This window comes from Petaurus breviceps, unplaced genomic scaffold (assembly GCF_028583685.1).
Source record: "Petaurus breviceps papuanus isolate PSGF00001 unplaced genomic scaffold, PetGlider_PUasm1.0 90510, whole genome shotgun sequence".
NCBI classification, from domain to species: Eukaryota; Metazoa; Chordata; class Mammalia; order Diprotodontia; family Petauridae; genus Petaurus; species Petaurus breviceps.
In genome coordinates, this window is record NW_027187267.1 from 3863819 (window position 1) to 3884459 (window position 20641).

Consider the following 20641-nt stretch of genomic DNA (forward strand, 5'->3'; position numbering starts at 1 on the left):
CTCTAAATGAGCCATCCCCCAATGGCCTCAGTGTTCCTAATCTATACCTCCATTCCCCTTTGCTACCCAGAGAACCCTATGACTTAGGTCAATGAAAAAAGTATTGCCCTTTATTCATCAATTCATCTGATCAGTACTTTCCAGCCTGTTTCCCCCCTTTAGGATCCTGAGGAAACACTCTTTTGCCCCCAAGGACTAGAAAGAGTTTGACCTTCTCTGTCCTCTGCTTCCTCCCTCCCTTCCCCGCTCCAAGTCCCTCCCTAACCCTAGGCTTTATCTCCAGGAGTTAACTATTACTTTAGCTAAATCTGTTTCCTCTCATTCCTCTTATTTCTGGTCTTCAAGTCCCTAGTCTGTTATTTCCTCCACGTGATGCCCTGGGGAAACTGGGATTTCCATCAGACCCATTGCTAGTCAGTGTTAGTTGCCCTCCTGAGGACAGGGAGGTTGACAAGACTGGCCTGACTTGCTTTCTTCCTACTCTCCAGCTTTTTTTGGGCTTGGTGCTGGCAGCTGTGGTCATTATCACTGGCTGTTTTTCCTATTTCCAAGAGGCCAAGAGCTCTAAGATTATGGAGTCATTCAAGAACATGGTGCCACAGGTAGGGCTTTTTGGTAGGGAGAACATTTGGAGGGTCTGTTGTGGACTTTGTCACAGACTAGGTCCCTGGTGGTCTAGGTCTTACTGACTTAAGTCAGAGTTGGGTCTGGGGTCTTGGAGTGGCAGATGGGGGATGTTTAGCAAGGTAGTCCTATTACAATGTAAGAATACGTAGACATAGACCTGACAATGAGTGAGAATTTCTGGGAAATGAGGCTAGCACCCTTCTTCCCTTAACACTAGGCTTCAAAAGAGAGACACTTCTCCTATCTCAGCTCTAGGATAATGTTCTACAAAGCAGAGAACAAGATTTTTCATTTAACTCTGCTGTAAGACACAGCCTGACTGGTCCTTTCTCAATGGAATAAGCTAAGAGACCTTCAAGGTGTTGAGGAAAAGAGAAAGGATCCAATAAACATTCAGTACCTATTGTGTGTAAGGCACTATACAAAATACTGGTGATATAAGGATGAAAGAAGCCACAGTGCCTTCATGGAGCATATAATCTAATATAGACAGACATAAGATACATAAACAACTAGAAGAGTGTGACCATCCAAAGGAGAGATCCACACATAATGCTCTGAAAAATTTGAGAAGGGAGAAATTCTGTTCAGCGAAGGTATTAGAGAAGGTTTCATGGAGGGGTTTGTACCTGAATGGAACTTTGAATGATTTTGAGACAGAAGTGAGTAGAGTTGGAACAATGGAAATCCATTCTAGACGTGGAGAATCATATGAGCAAAGGTCAAAAGAGTAGAAATGAAGAAATATTAAGTAGCACAGAGTATAAAGAGAAGAATGTGACAAACGGTTGGAAAGGTGAATTGGAGTTGAATTACGATACCAGGATAAGGTATTTATATTTATTTTGGTAGGCAATGAGGAATCGCATTTTGTTTTGTTTTGAGCAGAGTAGTGGTATGAACACAGCAAAAAAGTGAGAGGAATGACAACAAATAAGTTCTTAGCTAGGAGTGGAATACATCTTACAAAGTATAGGAAGAATTTGTATGGAGAATGAACTTTAAAGAGATAAATTATACACTAAAAGCTTATAACTGCTTAAGAGGACTACATAAGCTAAAAATGGAGAGGGAGAAAAGTATGTATTTACATCTGCTGAACTACAGAGTCATAGTATCACAGAACTGAAAGGGACATTAGAAGTCATCTAGAGAAAGAAATGGTAGAGTGGAAAGAATCCTAGATTTTAGAGTTGAATGACCTGGACTTGAATCCCAACTGTTCCCCCTTACTAGCTGTGTGACCTTGATCAAGTCACCTAACTTCTCTTGGCTTCTTTTACTCATCTGTAAAATGGCCTTCCTAAAATATGATGCCCAGAACTAAGCACAATACTCCCCATGTGGTCTGACAAGGATAGAGTAGCACGGGCTTATCACCTTTCTCATTCTAGATACTATGCATCTATCAGTGCAGCCTGAGATAAAGGTAGATTCTTTGGCTGCTGTGTAATATTAAGCCATGTTGAACTTGTTGTTTAGTTGTGTCCAACTCTTCATGACCCCATGGAACATAGCACATCAATACTGTTCTGTGAGATTTTCTTGGCAAAGATACTGCAGTGTCTTTCTCCATGCCCATGTCCTCCTGCCATGTCCTTCTCCAGTGGATTAAGGCAAACAGAAGTTAAGTGACTTGCGTTGGGTCACACAGCTAGTAAGTGTCTGAGGTCAAATTTAAACTCGGGTCTGACAATCTTTTTATTTCTTTTTTGTTCAGTTGTTTTTGATGGTGTCTGACTCTTTATGACTCCATTTGGGGTTTTCATGGCAAAGATATTGGAGTAGTTTGCCATTTCCTTCTCCAGCTCATTTTACAGATGAGAAAAATGAAGCAAATAAGGTTAAATGACTTGCCCAGGGTCACACAGCTAGTGTCTAAAGTCCGATTTGAATTAAGGAAGAGGAATCTTTCTGACTCCAGGTCTGGCATCTATCCACTGCAACATCTAGCTACCTCTTTACTTCTTACCCAGGACCAAATAGTTTTGATGGTTACTATAGTATATTTGTACTTTATATGGCATATTTGTATATTTATATAGTATATTTGTAGTATATTTGATGATTACTTTGTAATATAGTTTGAGATCTGGTACTGGCAGGCCTCCTTTATTCCAACTTTTTTTCACTAATTCTCCTGATATTCTTAACCTTTTGTTCCTCCAGATGAATATTGTTATTCTTCCCCCTCCCCAGATCTACAAAGTAATTCTTTGATAGTTTGATTGTTATGGCACTTAATAAGTAAATTAATTTAGGCAGTATTTTCATTTTTTATTTATATTGGTTCAGTCCACTCATGAACAATTAATATTTCTCCAATTATTTATATCTGTCTTTATTTGTACAAAGAGGGTTTTGTAATTGTGTTTATATTGCTTCTGACTCAACTATAGTGTCTTAGCAGGTAAACTTCCAAGCATTTTATACTTTTGTAGTTATTTTAAATAGATTATCTCTAAGTTGAGATAATTTTGTAGCCTACCTAACATATTAGCTATCTTACCCAAATTTATGTCATTTATAAAGGTGACCTATATTCTAGCTCCTCCTTCATCTAAGCCATTGATTAAAATCTTAAACAGAACAAGACCCAGTTCAAAACCTATATTCAAGACACACTTTGAGTTTGACATGGATCAATTAATCATAACTTTTGTAATCTATTCATTCAATTGTTTCCAAATCCACTTAACTACACTATTATTGAGTTCACATCCCTTCATCTTTTCCCCAATGTTAGCAAAAGAAGTGGTTTAATGCCTTGCTGAAATCCATGGTACTCCCTAGACCTACTAGCCTTGTACCCTTATCTAAAACGAAATGAAGCTTAGGGTGTGGTTTTCTACCTCTAAGCCTCTTCTGAGGAATTTCTCATCCAGTTGACTGCTGCACCAACTTTGTTGGCAATTATGAGTTTCTTCCTCTCATTTCCAGAAGCCCAGAAAAGTGGGAGAGAATGATACACACACAGTCACACCTTTTAAAATTCCCCTCCCTACCCCCGCCCTGAGCGTTGCTATTTATTACCGTAGTCTGAGTTAGTCCTCTATGATAGTGAAGTCATTCCACTACCTCTTCCCATTTCTGCTTGTGTGGCACCTTAACAAAAATGGAAGAAAAACATTTGCACCTAATTTCTAGAATTGTGAGCCTTAGTTCTCTGCCATTCTTGCTGGTAGCTCTTATGGCCAAGTCTCATGGTGAAATGTTGTCACAAACTTCTCTGCTTCATCTATTTACCACAAAGGGGACTCCAGTATAAGGCTTTAATTATAGCAAGTTTTATACCTTTCTCTGTAATGTGATGCCAGCTTGCTCATTTACCTGTGATCCATAATTAGCAAATTTCTACTGTGCTTCCAGACCTAGGAGCACCCTATCCACCACCACAAGGATCTCTGTTGTAGGCTCACATAGATCCAGATTCATTCTGGATAGGGGCTTGACCCCTATGGGAAGAGGAGTTCTCTCTTTCTCTGTCTGAAACCCCCACTCTTGGAAAGTAAACAAGCTTGGATATACCTCATGTCTAGAGTTTCCTGATATGTGGGTACCAGAGTCCTTTCTAGAAAAGAGACTCAGTATAACATGGGAATATCAGGTAGAGGACACAGCTGGTCATTTCCTCTACTACATAAACTGTTTAAGATATAAAAGAGTCATGGGCATTGACCAATGCAGGAAACAGAAATCTCAAATAGCCCATTACACCCATTATACCCCTTACAGTAAGAAAAGACAATTTTGTGGGACAGTGGAACTGACATTTCATTTTCACCTCAAGTCTTCATTAATTAAACAAACCACAAGGTTTAGATCTCCTGCTAGCCAGAACATGGTTCTCTTGATTCTTTTAACTGCTGTACAAGGTCATTCAGGAAACAGTTATCTTCTCCTCTGAGAACTTACCAGATATCACCTCCCAGACAGCTGGCATCAGACCAAAAAACTTTCAGATTCATGAAGGAAAGATAGAAATGTCATTTTCTCAGGATGCATAGTTTCTGACCTTTGTCCAAGGAAAGAAACAGAGAGGCAGCCAGGAATTGGAAGTCCTATATCAGTTCTACTTAGACAAGCAAGTGTTCCCACTGCCATCAAAAACTCTGAGAGCCTTTCCTCCCAGATTTATTCTTTTATGATGGTAAACTAGGCCATCTTTTGCCTCAATTCTTACCTAGCCTTTAATTACTGAATGGGCATTGCCTCAGATAAACTGAGATTTGGGAAAGACCTAAGTTTAAAAAGGCAAAGGTCTCCCACTGCACCCAGAGTCATCTCCAGTCTCTTTGACCTGTCCTGCCACGGGACTCTGACTCTGGAGGAGAGAGTGAGGCTGATGGCTTTGCACAGCTCTGCCTCACTTCAATCCAATTCACTTGCAAGTCAAGACATCACCCCTCTGATGTCATTGATCCTCAGTGAAGGACAAACAACAACAATGTATAATCATTGATGCCCTTGTGAGTCAGGAAAGGAGAGAAATGGTCATCGTTGCAAAAAGTCCAAGGGAGAGAAGGTGCTAGGAGAATTCAAAGGAGGGAAAGGCCCAAAGGAAGCAGAACTGTTTGTCTTCACTCTTCTTAGATACTATACAGTGGGTGGTTGCTTTTTGACTCAATCACTAATCATCGTCAACCCCAGTCATGGGGTTCAATCTGGAGTTGCCTTCTCCTCTCAGTAAGGCACAGAGAACCTCAAGCCTTGAATTCTCAGCACATGCACATTGACAGTATATTTCCAAAAGTCAACTTCCATGGTTTGTTTAGACTGCTGCAGTAGTAAAGGTGTAGTCAACCCAATAAAGAACCATAGGCCCAAGGGGAGCTGGTGGGCAGGCAAAGCTGCCATGAGTCACGTGATGTGGTAAGACCTGCTTCTTCCAGTGCTAGCTAAACTGTACAGTTCTATATGTTTTCTTTCTGATTGTAGGTAAATATAAAAAAAAATATATTGTAGGATTCAAGCTGAAAGTTACTGTGTTCACTGAGCAGCATGGAAACAGCTGCGGAAAGACAGTTTTCAGTGAGTGAAAAGTTAGTGCAAGACTGGAGGAAACTAAAAGACAAGTAATACCAGCACAGTCTTTTAAAGTTTCACATAGGTTGCACCCCACTTTTTTGCCAAAATATTTGGCATAAAATCTCTATGAAATACAGTACTGTGTGACTTGGGCAATTCACTTAACCCTGTTTGCCTCAGTTCCACATCTGTAAAATGAGCTGGAGAAGGAAATGGCAGGTTAGTCCAGTATCTCTGCTGAGAAAACCCCAAATGGGGTCACAAAGAGTTGGACACAACTGAAAAAAAATATAACAACAAATATATAACATTCCTGTACTGGTCAGGAAATTAGACAAGATAACTTCTAAAGTTCCTTGCAACTGGTGAGATGCCATGATGGACTAACCTCGTTGACATTTTTAGACAAAATTATTAGACTAGTAAATAGGAGGAATACAATGCAACAGACAAAAACTATCTGTCACTACTAATAAAACAGGTGGATTAGGTTGGTTTGGATCTGGTTTAATAACAGGGTTCAAAGAACAATAACTAATGGACTGATATAACCTAGAGAGTAGAGTCTCTAATGGAGAGCCCCAGCACTCTGATCCTGAAAATGTTCTAGTTAATATTTTTTTTACAATGAATTAGATGAAAGTAGAATTGACTAAAAAATTTATATGATAGAAAGCTAAGAGGGGTAATGAATTATTGGATGAAAGAATTCAAAAAGATCTTGATAGGTTGGAGTGGGTAAACTGATGCTAACAAAGTAAAATATAATAGGCAAAAATGTAAAGTCCTAAACTTAGGTTCCAAAACTCAACCACACAAGTACAGAATTTGGAGTGGAGGGGGGTGGGTAATCTCAAAAGCTGATCATGTGAAAGATACATATGAGACTGAGGGGACTACAAACTCACTATGAGACAGAAATGAAAAGCTGCAGTTTAAAAAGGGCAATGTGATCTTAGGCTGCAAATAGAATTATTGCATGCTCTGTATGCATCTAATATGCATGTTGTATGCATAATGGGGTATGTTGTTGACAAGAGTATCCAAAGGAGTGTGACCAGGATAGTGAAGGGTCTGCATTCCACAAAGAGTATTTGAAGCAACTAGGGATATTTACACTGAAGAAGACTTGAGGGAGAAGGTCTTGAAGTATTTGAAGGACTTTCAAGTTGTCAAGAGATTAGACTTGTTCTTGGCTCTAGAGCACACAGCTAGAAGCAAAGGGTGGAAGCTGCAAAGAAGATTTAGTCTTGATGTAAGGGAAAACGGACAACCAGGTGGTACAGTGGATAGAGCACCAGGCCTGGAGTCAGGAAGACTTATCTTCCTGAGTTCAAATCTGGCCCCAGACACTTGCTAGCTGTGTGACCTTGGGTAAGTCACTTAACTCTACCTCAGTTTCCTCATCTGTAAAATGAGGTGGAGAAGGAAATGGCAAACCACTCCAGTATCTTTGCCAAGAAAACCCCAGATGGGTCACAAAGAGTCAGATGCAACTGAAAAGCAATAACAATAAATAAATAAATAAATAGATGAATGAATGAATGAACGAATGAATGAATGAATGAATGAATGAATGAATGGGAAAAGTACCTGGGCTGCCTGGGAAAACTTTGTATTCCCTTTCATCAGAGTTTTTCTGGAAAAAACTTGACACTGGTCACCATTATGCTGTGCTGCAGACAGTACTTTTGTTTATGTATTGGTTGAACTAGATGGAGGGGAAGGTGGGGAAAGGAGACAGGGAAGAAATAGCAATGAGGCAGTTAATGAGAAAGCTGTGGGAGAAGTGACCAAAGGGGAGGAAATGAAGTCTGTCTGAGGCTTTCCTGAAAGAATGTTCTGGGAGATTCAGTCACCAGTCAGGAGATCAGGGCTCCAGAGCAGAAATTCCACCAGAGCATGGCCTCTAGTGTGGATGACAAAGTGGCTGATGAGGAAGCTGCAAAGGACTTGGCCAGAGAGATCAGGGTCTTCAGATGTGGGACACAAATTGGATTTGTTCTTCCTAGTCTTAGAATGCATACTAGAACGAGTGAGAGGCTGATTTTGGCTCAACATAAAGAAAAAATTTCCTGACAATTAGAACTGTTTAAAATTGGAAGGGACTCTAAGGAGGTGATAGGTTTTCTGTCTCAGGAGGTTTTGAAGTAGAGCCAGATTTTCATTTGTCCAGGGTGTTGTATACATAATTAATGCTTTCAGTCGTTTCTTTCTAATTTGTCATTCTATAATCTAAGATTGCTCAGGCACCAAGTGAAGAATGGATTAGGAAGAGAATCACTGGAGGCAAGAAGGACAGTCAAGAAGTTATTGTGTATCAAACTATCTCTTTTTGCAGAACATATGATGAAATCCCAAAGATTCAACTAAAAAGTTAGCTGAAACACTTCTAGCAAAGCAGTAGGATATAAAATAAATGCACATAAATCATCAGCATTTCTATATATCACAAACAAAACGTTGCAAGAAGAGATAGTAAGAGATACCCCATTTAAAACAACTCTAGATAGAATAAAATGCCTGGGAGTACACCTGCCAAAACAAACCAGGAACTATGCAAACACAATTATTTTTTTTAAAAAAACTTTATACAAATAAAATCAGATTTAGATAATTGGAGAAATACTAATTGTTCTTGAGTAGGCAGGGCCAATATAATAAAAATTACAATTTTATCTAAACTAATTTATACATTCAATGCCATCACAATTAAATTACAAAAATTTATTTTACTGAATTAGAAAAAATAATGACAAAATTAATTTAGAAGAACCAAAATTCAAGAAGATTTAAAAAAATAACTTTTTAAATGTTAAATAAGGAGGTTTAGCAGTACCACATCTTAAACTACATTGTAAAGCAGTAATTATTAAAACTCTCTCTGGTACTAGCTAAGAGATAGAAAGGTAGATCAATAGAACAGAGTAGATGTACAATTTTAAGCAGCAAGTAAATATAGTAACATTGTATTTGACAAATGTAAAGACTTAAGATTTGGGGATAAGAATTCATTATTTAGTAAAAATTGTTGGGAAAACTGGAAAGCAGCATGGCAAAATTGGGCATAGACCAACATCTTACACCGTTTACCATGATATGGTCGAAATGGATACATGACCTACCGTGTTTCCCCGATAATAAGACCTATCCCGAAAATAAGCCCTCCCCTTACTGTGTAAGATTCCTCTAAAATAAGCTCTCCCCCGAAAATAAGCCCTATTGAGATTTCTACTGTAGTGAAGGTGATCCCCTGTGCTACACGCTACATTACAGTACCCTCTGTATGCACCGTCTCCCCCCCTCCCCCCTGGGTGAAACGCACGCCGCGCTCTGAGCTGCATCCAATCAGAGCTGCAGCAGTGAGCGCATCATCCTGTTCTTTATTGAATTCATTATTGAATAAAGGTACATTTTTTTGTTCACATTTACCTGTTTATTAAAATTGCTGTCAATGTTCATTAAAATAAGCCCTCCTCTGAAAATAAGCCCTCTGGTGTTTTTCTGTCCAAAAAAATAATAAGACAGTGTCTTATTATCAGGGAAACATGGTAGATAGAGAACTATTACAAGAAAATTTGAAGAGCATGGAACATGTTGTTATCAGATTCATGGATAGGTGAACAATATATGAATAAACAAGAGATACAGAGCACCGTAAGGCATAAAATGGATAATTTTGATATATTAAGTTAAAAAAAAGGGTTTGTACAAATAAAACACATGTAGCCAAGATCAGAAGGAAAGCAAAAAAAATTTTATAGACAGTTTATCAGATAAAGGTCTCATATATAAAATATATAAAGAACTTTGTCAAATATATAATAACACAAATCATTCCCCAATTGATAAATGGTTAAAAGGATATGAACAGGAAGTTTTCCAGTGAAGAAATCAAAACAATTTATAGTCACATTAAAAAATGTTCTGAATTTAGCACCCACCCAGAAACACCTGGCCGTGTAACCTTGAGCAAGTTACTTAACCCCAATTGCTTAGGGGCGGCCAGGTGGCTCAGTGAGTAAGAGCACCGGCTCCAGTGTCGGGATGACCTGGATCAAATCCGGGCTCAGATACTCAGCACCACACCCAGAAATAATAACTGGCCGTGTAACCTTGAGCAAGTTACTTAACCCCAATTGCTTTTTTAAAAAATGTTCTGAATCATTATTGATTAGAGAAATGCAAATTAAAACAACCTTGAGATATTTTACATGTATCAAATGGACTAAAATGATCAAAGGGGAAAGTGACAAACATTGGAGAGGATGTAGAAAAATTGGAACACTAATTCATTGTTCGTAGAATTGTAAACTGATCCAACCATTTTAGAGAGTGGTCTGGAATTATGCACAGACTTATTAAACTGCCTGTATACCTTTTGACCCAACAATACCACTATTAGGTTATTTCCAAAGATGATTAGAGGAAAAGGACAAGAATATATATATATATATATATATATTCTAAAATATTTATAGCATCTCTCTTTGTGGTAGCAAATAACTGGAAATTGCAGGCATGCCCATCAATTGGAGAATGACAGGACAACTTGTGGCATATGATTCTGACAGAATACTACTGTGCTATAAGAAATGATGAGCTCAGTGATCTTAGAAAAACATAGCTAGACTTGTATGGAATAATGAAGAGCAAAATGAGCAGGACCAAAAGAACATTGTATATACAGTAATGGCAATATTGTTTTAAGAAGAACTCTGAGCAAATAAGTCATTTTGACTATTATAAATACCCAATTAAGAACCTATGAAGGAAGATGCTCCCTGCATCCAGAGAAAGAAGTGATCAACAGAAGTATGTATAGAATGATTTTACATATATATTTATATACATATGTACATATATATGTGTCTAACAGTAGCTGTCTCTAGGGCAAGAATGGGACAGGGAGTGGAGAAAAAGGGAAAAAAAGAAATTTACATGATAACTTTATTATACCTTCAAAAGAAATAGCAAGTTGTACGTAATAGATTTGCAGTTTTGTGTGCAATCAACTTTTGTATCATACTATGCTATGGAAATGCTTATTTTATTCCATAAATTAAAAATGAAATAAGAAAAAGAAGTTGTTGTGTTGGCATAGGTGAGAGGTGATGAGGGTAAAAATATAATAATTATTATTTTTGTTGTTGTAGGCCTCAAATGAGATAATAATACATATATAGTACTTTGCAAATCTTAATCTACAAATAGCATTATTATTCAACAAGCATTTATTAAAGGCTACTCCACACCAAGCTCTATACTAGAAGCTGGGGATATAAAGGCAAAAATGAAGTATTTCTGCTCCCTACCCCCCAAAGGATTATGCACCTATGAGAGGGAAATAGTATAGATATAGAGAAGATGCACACACAGTAAAATCAAAGTAATCTTTTAATTAAGAGAGGACACCTGGGTGATTGGAAAGGCCTAATATTAATGTGGCATTTGAGTTAAGCCTTAAAGGAGGGAGAGAGACAGAGAGAGAGAGAGAGAAACAGTAAGTAAGCCAGTTTGTCAGGAATGTAGAATGTTTTTTTTTTATTGGAGGTGGTTTTTGGTTGGGGTTTTTTTTGGGGGGGGGCTTTTTGAAGGAGGGAAGGCAGGGCAATTGGGGTTAAGTGACTCGCCCAAGGTCACACAGTTAGCAAGTGTTAAGTGTCTGAGGCTGGATTTGAACTCAGGTCCTCTTGACTCCAGGGCCAGTGCTCTATTTACTGTGCCATCTAGCCACCCCAACGTGGAATGTTTAGAGAGGGTTGTAAAATAGTTTGTGAAATCAATTTATAGAGATCAGTTGGAACCAGATTGTAAAGGGTTTTGAATGTCAGAAAGTCTATATTTTATCTTAGAAGCTTCAATGGCACCCTCTCTGTGGGGAGGTCTCTATTTAGGGAGTCAAATCCAGAATCAGAGAGCTGAAAACAAAGTCATTTAGGTCATCCAATGTTCAAAGGGTTTAAACTCCTAAAGAGAGACCTCTCCATAGACTTCCATAACAAAGTTCTTCAAGTCCTCAGGTCCTAGCTTTCCTTTCAAAGTCAGTCAGCTTATGGAAGCACAGTCTAGGGAAGAGATTGGTGAAGTTATTCAGCAACAGCTGGATGGGCCACCCAAGGTAGAGGGCACTAATACTCAACTGGTCAGAGGTCTTTTGTTCTAGCCTTAACTTTGCTGATCCAAACAGTATTAGAGTTCATACCAAGTTACACAGTTCTCTGCTTAGATGCTGAAGTGAGTCCTGTGATCTTCTCCACATTGGATCTTTATGCCCAGACTGGCTTTTATGTGTGACTAACAGAAGAGAGATCTGGGAATGGTGATGGGAATCAAAGTATATAGGAACAAGACTATACATTGAGGGAAATGAGATAGCAGCAGGAAAGAGATTGTACCTAATTCAATATGCCTGGATTCTAGGGATTCACAGAGTAAGAAATTGAGAAGTTACCTGGGGAGACATGTTAACCATAGGCAGGGGAAGTCTAAGTTAAAAGAGATATCTAATAGAAAAGTTTATGGAATCAAGCAGCCTCAAAGTGACCTTTAGCATGCTGGTGTGTAATGGCTTTTGACAGTGTAAACCCACATAGGTGAGAATGTTCTGGCTCAGATTTCTATCAGCAGGTAACTATTTGGGAAGGGAACTGGATGAAAGTTTCCATGGTCTAGTCCCATAAAGGTGAAGTTCAGCTAAAAAGGAAACCCAATGGCAGGAGGAAGAAACCTTGACAGTATCTCTCCACAGAAAGCTTTAGTGATTCGGGAAGGGGAGAAGCTACATATCGAGGCACAGAATGTGGTTCACGGAGACTTGGTGGAGGTGAAGGGCGGAGACCGAATCCCTGCTGATATCCGGATCATCTCTGCCCAGGGATGTAAGGTGAGTTTGCAGGCCCAAGAGGGATTAACTGAGGAGCCCTCCCTTAGGACAGGGTTGAGAATCTTAGCAGGGTGGGGAGGAGGCCAAACTAGAGAGTCTAGAACTATGGTATTGTTATAGACCCAGAAAAGAGAACCATGTTTTTGTCCCTCAAACCCCAAGAAGATCACAAGAGAGGAGAGTCCTGTGGATAGGGGGTGGTAGTGTATGTCTCTCCATGTCTGTTCCTGATGGTGTGGCTGTCTCAATGTCCGTAACTTGTGACTGCTTTGGTAGTCTTTCAGCAGAGGCTCTGTCTAGAATCTAGACTATGACATCCCCAATTGGGGATTCTTTTATGGGATGGACTCCTGGATAGTCACTGCCATCCTTTCCAATTCTCAAATTCTATCATCCTGTGACTATGTATGTCTGTGTACCCTGTTTGTGCTGGCAGATATATGGGCCTCTGGGTGTGTTTAGTTTAGTTAGTTTTAGAACTCTCCTTTGCAAAACTACTTTGTGTGGGTATGTATAATATATAAACACATACATATACATATGTGTTTGCATTTATGCATGTTTGTGTTGTCCTTTATAATATATTATCTTTTATATATTTTATACAATTTATAATAATTTTGTATTATTTATACACATATAATTCATAATAAAATGTAAGTTTCCTGAAGGTCAGAGGCTTTCCTTTTTCTCTTTTGTCTCCTCAATACCTAAAACACAGTGAATGTTTGGTAAAGGCTTATTGATTGTTTCATGTATCTGTCTCCCCATGTACCCTATTGCCACATGTGCTGATGACCTATTTTTCTTATTCATTTCAGGTGGATAATTCATCCCTGACTGGCGAATCAGAACCACAAAGCCGTGGTCCTGATTTTAGTGACCCCAATCCCCTGGAAACTCGTAACATCTGCTTCTTCTCCACCAACTGTGTGGAAGGTAAAGTTTGTATGACAGTTTACTTAATCCATCTGGGATTAAGACTCACCATTAGATGTTAATAAAATTCTCATCTGCTTACTAATTAGTAGAGCAGAAAAGGCAGACAAGAGGACAATGGTTTGGATTCCATTTCATCTGTCCTTTTCAGCAGATAGTTTCAACACCTCCCCAAATCCTTGACCCAGAAAGATCTCTCTACTTGTGAAGTACTAGTATACTGGGTAGTAAAAGGAGGTAGGGGAGGGATTTGACATACCTGTCAAGCAGAGGACTTTGGACAGACTGCAATTCATCCAGAAGAGGGCAGCAAGGATAGTAAGGGGAATGAAGACAATATCATATAAAAATCAGAGCAAGGACCTGGGAATGTTTAGCCTGAAGAGGACTTGGGCTACACAAGGTTAATTCTTAAGATCTGTCATACAGAAGACTTGTTCATTTTGGCTCTAGAGAAAAGAACTAGGAGCAATGTGGGGAAGCTAGGTTTAGGTTTAATATTTTTTAAAAAAGAAACTTCCAAACAATTAGAGTTATCCAAAATCAGAACAGATTCTGCCTTTGGAGATAGAATAAAAGACCTATCTTTCACTAAAGTTTTTTTTTAAGAGTCTAGATGATAGTAAAATGAGGTTTCTATTCAGGTGTTATTTATAGATCATATGCCTCTGAGGTCCTATCTGACTCTGAAATTCTTTGAGTCTGTGAGTGCTCACTCTGGCCTCAGTTTTGATTTTGGAAGCCAGAGCAAATATCAGCCATGGAGAAAAGGAAAAGTGTGAGATGAGAAGCAGATTACAGGGTAGTGTAAAGAATATGGGTCTTATGAGGGCAGCTAGGTGGCACAGTGAATAGAGCACTGGCCCTGGAGTCAGGAGGACCTGCATTCAAATCCGACTTCTGACACCTAACACTTACTAGCCATGTAACCTTGGGCAAGTCACTTAACCCCAATTGCCCTGCCCTCCCCCCTCCAAAAAAGCAAATATGGGCCTTAGAAACACAAAAGCCTGGATTCCAACCCCAGCTTTACCATTTATTAGTATGACTCTAGGCAAATCATTTCACTACAGTTTTCCTCATTTGTAAAATGTGGACAATAATATTTGTATTATCTATCTCACAGGGTTGTTGTGAGGAAAGCATTTGAACACCTTCGAGCATTATAAAAATGTCATTATTATAACAATTAATGCAGTGAGAGTTCAGGAGAGCTCCTGATCCCTGAGTTCAGATGATCATGTGGCCAATCTTCCCATCAATAATGACCCTTCTTTCTCTGATCTTACAAGAGATTTGATCAGAAGCCCACTTGTCACCTATTATTTGGTGTCATAGTGTAAATGTTTGTGTAAGTGCTGGTTGTGATTTGTACTTAGTTCTCAAAGAGGACCATGGCATCAGGGAGATGATGACATGACTTGCAGTTGACTTTGATTTGAGTGAGGGAGGATTGAGCAAGGTCACCAGCCTCACTTTACCTCCAGAGTCATCTGGGTCCAGTGGCCAGATATCGATCAGGACAAGTAGAGACACTAATTAACGGCAAAAACATAGATTCTATTGTTTGTGCTATTCACCAGAATGTAAAAGGTTCCAAGTGGCTATGACAGGATTGGAAAAGAGCTCTAGAGTAAAGATAAGAAAGGTATTTGGCCTTATATTACTACCAGGAAGAGGCCTATATGGTTCCATTTCTAGAGGTTTTAAAAAATATTCAACTGGTGAAAAAACAGGAGTAAATGGATTTATAGTTTGACATGATGAAAAACTGAACAGGGAGAGTAATTAAGTAACAAAACATTTGTTTCAAGAGACTGTGAAATGTTCCATCAAGCCTTTGGGAATAGAGGAGACCCTATCTGTCAGACTTGAATATGAAACAGCCCAAAGGCTAGAGGCATGGTGTTGGGAGGGGGGGAATATCATGGAAGATTTGTGAATGAGAATGAATGACTTAAATTTATATAGTGCTTTAACTTCACAACCACACTGTGAGGTAAATATTACTATCTCCAATTTATAGATAAAGAAGGGGAGGTTACAAGAGTAACTGACTTGTTTATGGGCAGTCATGTAGCTAGTAAATTTATAAGGAAGAAGTTAACCCAGATTTTCCTGATTCCAAGTCTGGTAACTTTAAAACATTATGCCACACTGCCTTTCTGAATGAAAAAGATCCCCAAAGGTGCTTGAGTCTCTGGTTCAATTTTGGATATTATCCATTTTCTCTGAATAGGTCCAAAGCCCTCTCCATAGTAAGGAAAGAGCACTTTCAGTAACCATGCTTCCCACTTTACCCACAGGTACAGCCCGGGGCATTGTGATTGCCACTGGAGACCACACAGTGATGGGCCGCATTGCCTCATTGACCACTGTCTTGGAACCTGGCAAGACACCCATTGCCACTGAGATTGAGCACTTTATCCACTTGATCACAGCGGTGGCTATATTTCTGGGCATCTCCTTCTTCTTTCTCTCCCTCCTCCTGGGTTACAGCTGGTTACAGGCTGTCATCTTCCTCATCGGCATCATTGTGGCCAATGTACCTGAGGGGCTGCTGGCCACTGTCACCGTGAGTGGGCAAGGGCAAAGTTGGGGACAAGGTTGCCTTAGAGAAAGAGGGGTTAAGGCAGAATTTTAACCCTTACATTATACCTCTAAGACATATGACACAGTACTGTATTAACTGACATCTGTTTTCATATGCCTCTGCATAGTATTCTAGGTATTGAAGGTCAGAAAGTAGGCTACAGAATATAATGAAAAGAGTGCTGGGTTTAAAGTCAAAGAACCTCAGTTTGAATCCTCTACCATGTTACTATGAAACCATGGATAAATCACTTATCTTCTCTGGGCCTCAGTTTCCTGATCTGTAAAATGAAGGAGTTAAACTAGATGATTTCTGATATCCTAGCTAGCTATAAATAGTTGCCAGAAATTATTTAACTTTCAAAATTTACTAACTCCCATTCCCTCCAACCCTTGTTCTGCTGTGACCCTTCTATTTCCCAATGTGTTTTTCTTCCATGGGATATAGTATGGTGTAGTAGAAGAAAGATTAGACTACAAATCAGAAGAACTAGTATCTAATCCCAGATCTAAGGCTAATTGTGTAACAAAGAATGAGTCTATTAACTCTTCTGGGCCTCAGTTTCCTCATTAGTCAAATGATGGTCTAGAATAATTGAATTTTAGAGCTTAGGACTTTAGAAAGAGACTGTAGAAAGATCATGTGGTCTAACTTCCCACCCAGGAAAGGAATCGTTTCTGTGATTGTCATCAAGATTCTATTTCATTTCACTCAATTCAATAAACATTTATTAAGCATCACATATATTAAGACCATACATGCCAATTTAACCATATGCATATAAAGAAAGAAATGAAAGTCCCTGTCCTCCAGGAATTTACATTCTATTGGTGGGAAATAACATGTATAAAGATAAGTAGCTATAAAATAAATTTAAAGTATTCCCCCTCTTATTAATAACCAGAGGAAAGAATAAGGAGAGGCCTCTTAAAGGACTTAGCACTTGAACTAAGCCTCTAAAGGAGCTAGGGATTCTGAGAGTTAGATATGAAAAGGGAGAGCATTCCAGACATAGGAGATCGCTTGTACCAAGGGGGGTGGGAAGTGGGTGAGCGGGTGGGGACAGAATGGCATTAGAGGGGAAAGACAAGTAGCCTGGATTAACTGGAATGTAGAATGTGCAAGTATATACAAAATCAGATGAGCCACATAATGAAGGGCTTAAGAACCTAACACAGCAGTTTGTAGCTTATCCTAGAGACAATGGAGAATGACTGAAGCTTCTTGATCAGGGTAGTGCCATGGTCAGAATTGTGCTTTAAGAATGTAAATAAAGCAGCTGCATGGAGGATGGATTGGAGTGAGGAGAGACTTGAAATAGGGAGACCAATTAGGAGCTTATTGTCATAAATCAGGTAAGAGCCTGAACTGAATGGTAGTCATATGAGTAGACAGCAGAGGACAGATACAAGGAATGTTATAGCTGGTGAATATACCACACATGCCAACTTATTCATATACATATATGTGCATATGTATGAGTATATATGTATATGTATATATATGTGAGTGTATGTGTGTATATGAAAAAATAAGTCGTTGAGGATGATGCAAAGGTTGTAAACCACAGTGATTAGGATAGTGATACTCAAGTTGGGAAATTAGCAGGAAGGGTGAAATTCCATTATCTGAATAGAATTTCCTATCATTCCATCTCTCCCGATGCCTTATTCCCCTGAACTTATTCTACTTCCTTACCATAACCTCCAACCCCTCCATCCCTCGGTACTTTCCCAAATCATCCTCCCTGATCTGACTATGCTCTCCTTCATTCCCAATCGTGACCCTATAGTTAACAAGCTGAACTATACACTGTTCTCAAATCCTTTGCCCTGTTGTCCTTTTGCTATTCCTGTCTTGCCAAATTCCAGTCTTGAATTACTCCCACCATATGCATTCTCCACTCATAGTCTCATGCTGCTGGATGAAGCTGGAAGTTACACAACTGAGTTCCCTTCAGATTTATGTTATCTAGCCTCACTGGGTCCCTCGTTACAATAAGGCAATCCTTTTACTTATCCCTCATTGATTTTCTATTGCACTTTCCACAAGAACTGTTTTAAATCTTCCTTCCTCTTCACAGGACTCCCACTTTGTCCCTTCACATCACCCTTTTAGATGAGGGCTTTATCTCATGCTTTAATGTGAAAATAGAGGTTATTGGTAGCTCTATCTTCTTGTTCCTTCCATGCTGTCTATAAATATTCACAGCTCTCCACAATCTCAGAAAAAAGAATTTACTTAACCCCACTGACCCCTCATGCTATACTCTATATCAAGGGATATATATTTCAGATATTCCAACTCCTAGAAAAACCTGTCTATTAAACATTTCAAACTGGATGTCCTATAGACATCTTAAACTCAACATGTTATCCAAGACAGAATTTATTATCTTTCCCTTAAAACCTACCCTTCTTATGAACTTTCCTATTTCTCTCAATATCATTACCATTCTTCCACACGTACAATCTCAACTTCAGTATCATTCTTGATAGCTTGCTCTCCTTTACCCTACATATCCAATGAGTTGCCAAATCTTATATATTCTTCCTCTAAATTATCTCTAACATCTGCCCCCTTTCACAAGTTACACAGTCACTACTTTTAATTTAGACCCTCAGAATTCTGAACATGGACTATTGTAATAGTTTTCACATTGATGTCCCTGCCTCAATTCTCTTACTTCTCTAATCTAGCCTCCATACAGCTGCCAAAGTGACTTTCCTGAAGTGAAGATCTAACATTGTCATTCCTTTATTCAATCATCAATTAATCAACAGTTACTTAAGTACTTACCATGTGACAGTCATTTCATATCACTGATATGAAGAAAAAGTAAAAACCAGTCCCCACCCTCAAGGAACTTAAAACCTAGTAAAGCAGCTTACATTCTAAAGATCAAATATAAATTCCTCTGGTTGGGATTTAAAACTCTGTATTACCTGGCCACAACCTATTTTTCCAGTCTTTATTATATGTCACTCCCTTTCATGGGCTTTTTGTCTAGCCAAACTGGTTTTTTTTTTTTTACTATTACTTACACATGACATTCCATCTTCTCTTTTTGTCAGAGTCAATGTAGTAGGGTAAAAAGCATGATGGACTTTGAGCATTGAACTTGGAGTGGTGGAACCTGAACAAAGAGTCTGGCTCTGCTGCTTGTTACTTCTGTGTGACCTTGGGCAAGGTGACTACCTACTCATTGGTGAAAAGAGGGCTTTGGACTAAATTACCTCTGAGGTTTCTTCTAGCTCTAGATCTATGATTCCATGATCTTTTGCATTGACTACCCCCCATGAATGGAATGTATTCTTTCCTCATTTTCTTATCTCTGCACCTTTAGCTGTCTTTAAAACTCAGCTCAAACACCACCTTCAATGGGAAGTCTTTCCTGATGACCTTCATTGCCTCAAAATTTACTTTGTATGGGGGGGCAGAGTCAAGATGGCAGAGTAGAAACAGGACTTCTGATCGGCTCCGGTTCCCACACCCTCCAATTCATGTAAAAGGTGACTCTCAACAAACTTTGGAGCTACAGAACCCACAAAATGACACAGAGAAAATAATCTCCTGCTGAGGATAGCCTGGCAGGCCGGAAGCAAGCTGCCAGCACAGCGCTCTGGGAGCTGACCCCAGCCCCATGAGAGCCGGAGGTCTTAGCTCCAGGGCAGCCACAACCAGCAGCTGGCTGGAGGGACTTTAGATCACCAGCAGCTGTGGCCGTTTCCAGAATTATCAACACATAGATGCTAAGGACAAAATGAGAGGTCAATGCAGTCTGGACTTTGGGATCCAGTAGTTGGGAGTGCAGTTGGCCTTTGCCCCCGGGGCAAGAAGCTGCTGAGGCACTGTGGCCACCACATGGCAGCTTCAGATCCTGGCCTGAAGATTGTAGGGGGACAAAGCAACCAGTCTGAGGAGTAATTGCTCTTGCTTTAACCTGCTTGGATCTGGATTGCAGTCTATGGTGGAGGTCCTGTGGTGTGTGACCAGCTTGCCAGAGTGTGTGGAGGCTTCAGAGAGGGTACCCAACTAATACCTTCAGTAGCTGAGAAAATCCCAGCATTCGGTATGAAGCTTCCCTGTCTAGTGGCAGAGTCCTACTGTGGCAAAAAACCCAAAAGTCAAGTAATTGAGTGGCAACATGAGCAGGCAAAGGAAGCAAACCAAGCAGAGCAATCTGACTTTACACTCCTCTTTTGGGGACAAAAAGGACCAAAGCATGGAACAGGAGGAAGACAGTGAAGTCAGAATTCATGCACTGAAAGCTTCCAAGAAAAATATGAGCTGGTTACAGGACATAGAGGACTTTAAGAAGGATTTTGAAAACCAAATAAGAGAAGTGGAGGAAAAATTGGGAAGAGAAATGAGAATGATGCAAGAAAATTATGAAATGAGAGTCAACAACCTGACTGAAGAAAATAACACCTTAAAAAAGAGACTAACCCAAATGGAAAAGAGGCTCAAAAAGGCAATGAGGAGAAGAATGCCTTAAGCTGAATTTGCCAGATGGAAAAAGAATCTCAAAAGCTCACTGAAGAGAATCATTCCTTCAGAATTAGATT

General features: G+C 39.4%; 2 protein-coding genes across 2 annotated transcripts in view; one reads left to right on the forward strand and one right to left on the reverse strand.

The window, feature by feature from the left end:
• Window positions 1-13316, reverse strand: part of TAGLN2 (transgelin 2) — a 343906-nt gene extending 330590 nt beyond the window's left edge. The window contains exon 1 of the mRNA XM_069062876.1: window positions 13307-13316. The gene's annotated coding sequence lies outside the window, so the exon portion shown is untranslated. The remainder of the gene's footprint in view (window positions 1-13306) is intronic.
• LOC138141978 (sodium/potassium-transporting ATPase subunit alpha-2-like) overlaps window positions 1-20641 on the forward strand; it is a 67054-nt gene that overhangs the window by 2238 nt on the left and 44175 nt on the right. The window contains exons 5-8 of the mRNA XM_069062875.1: window positions 489-602; window positions 12407-12541; window positions 13363-13480; window positions 15787-16055. Of these exons, the coding sequence (XP_068918976.1) occupies window positions 489-602; window positions 12407-12541; window positions 13363-13480; window positions 15787-16055 (636 nt within the window). The remainder of the gene's footprint in view (window positions 1-488; window positions 603-12406; window positions 12542-13362; window positions 13481-15786; window positions 16056-20641) is intronic.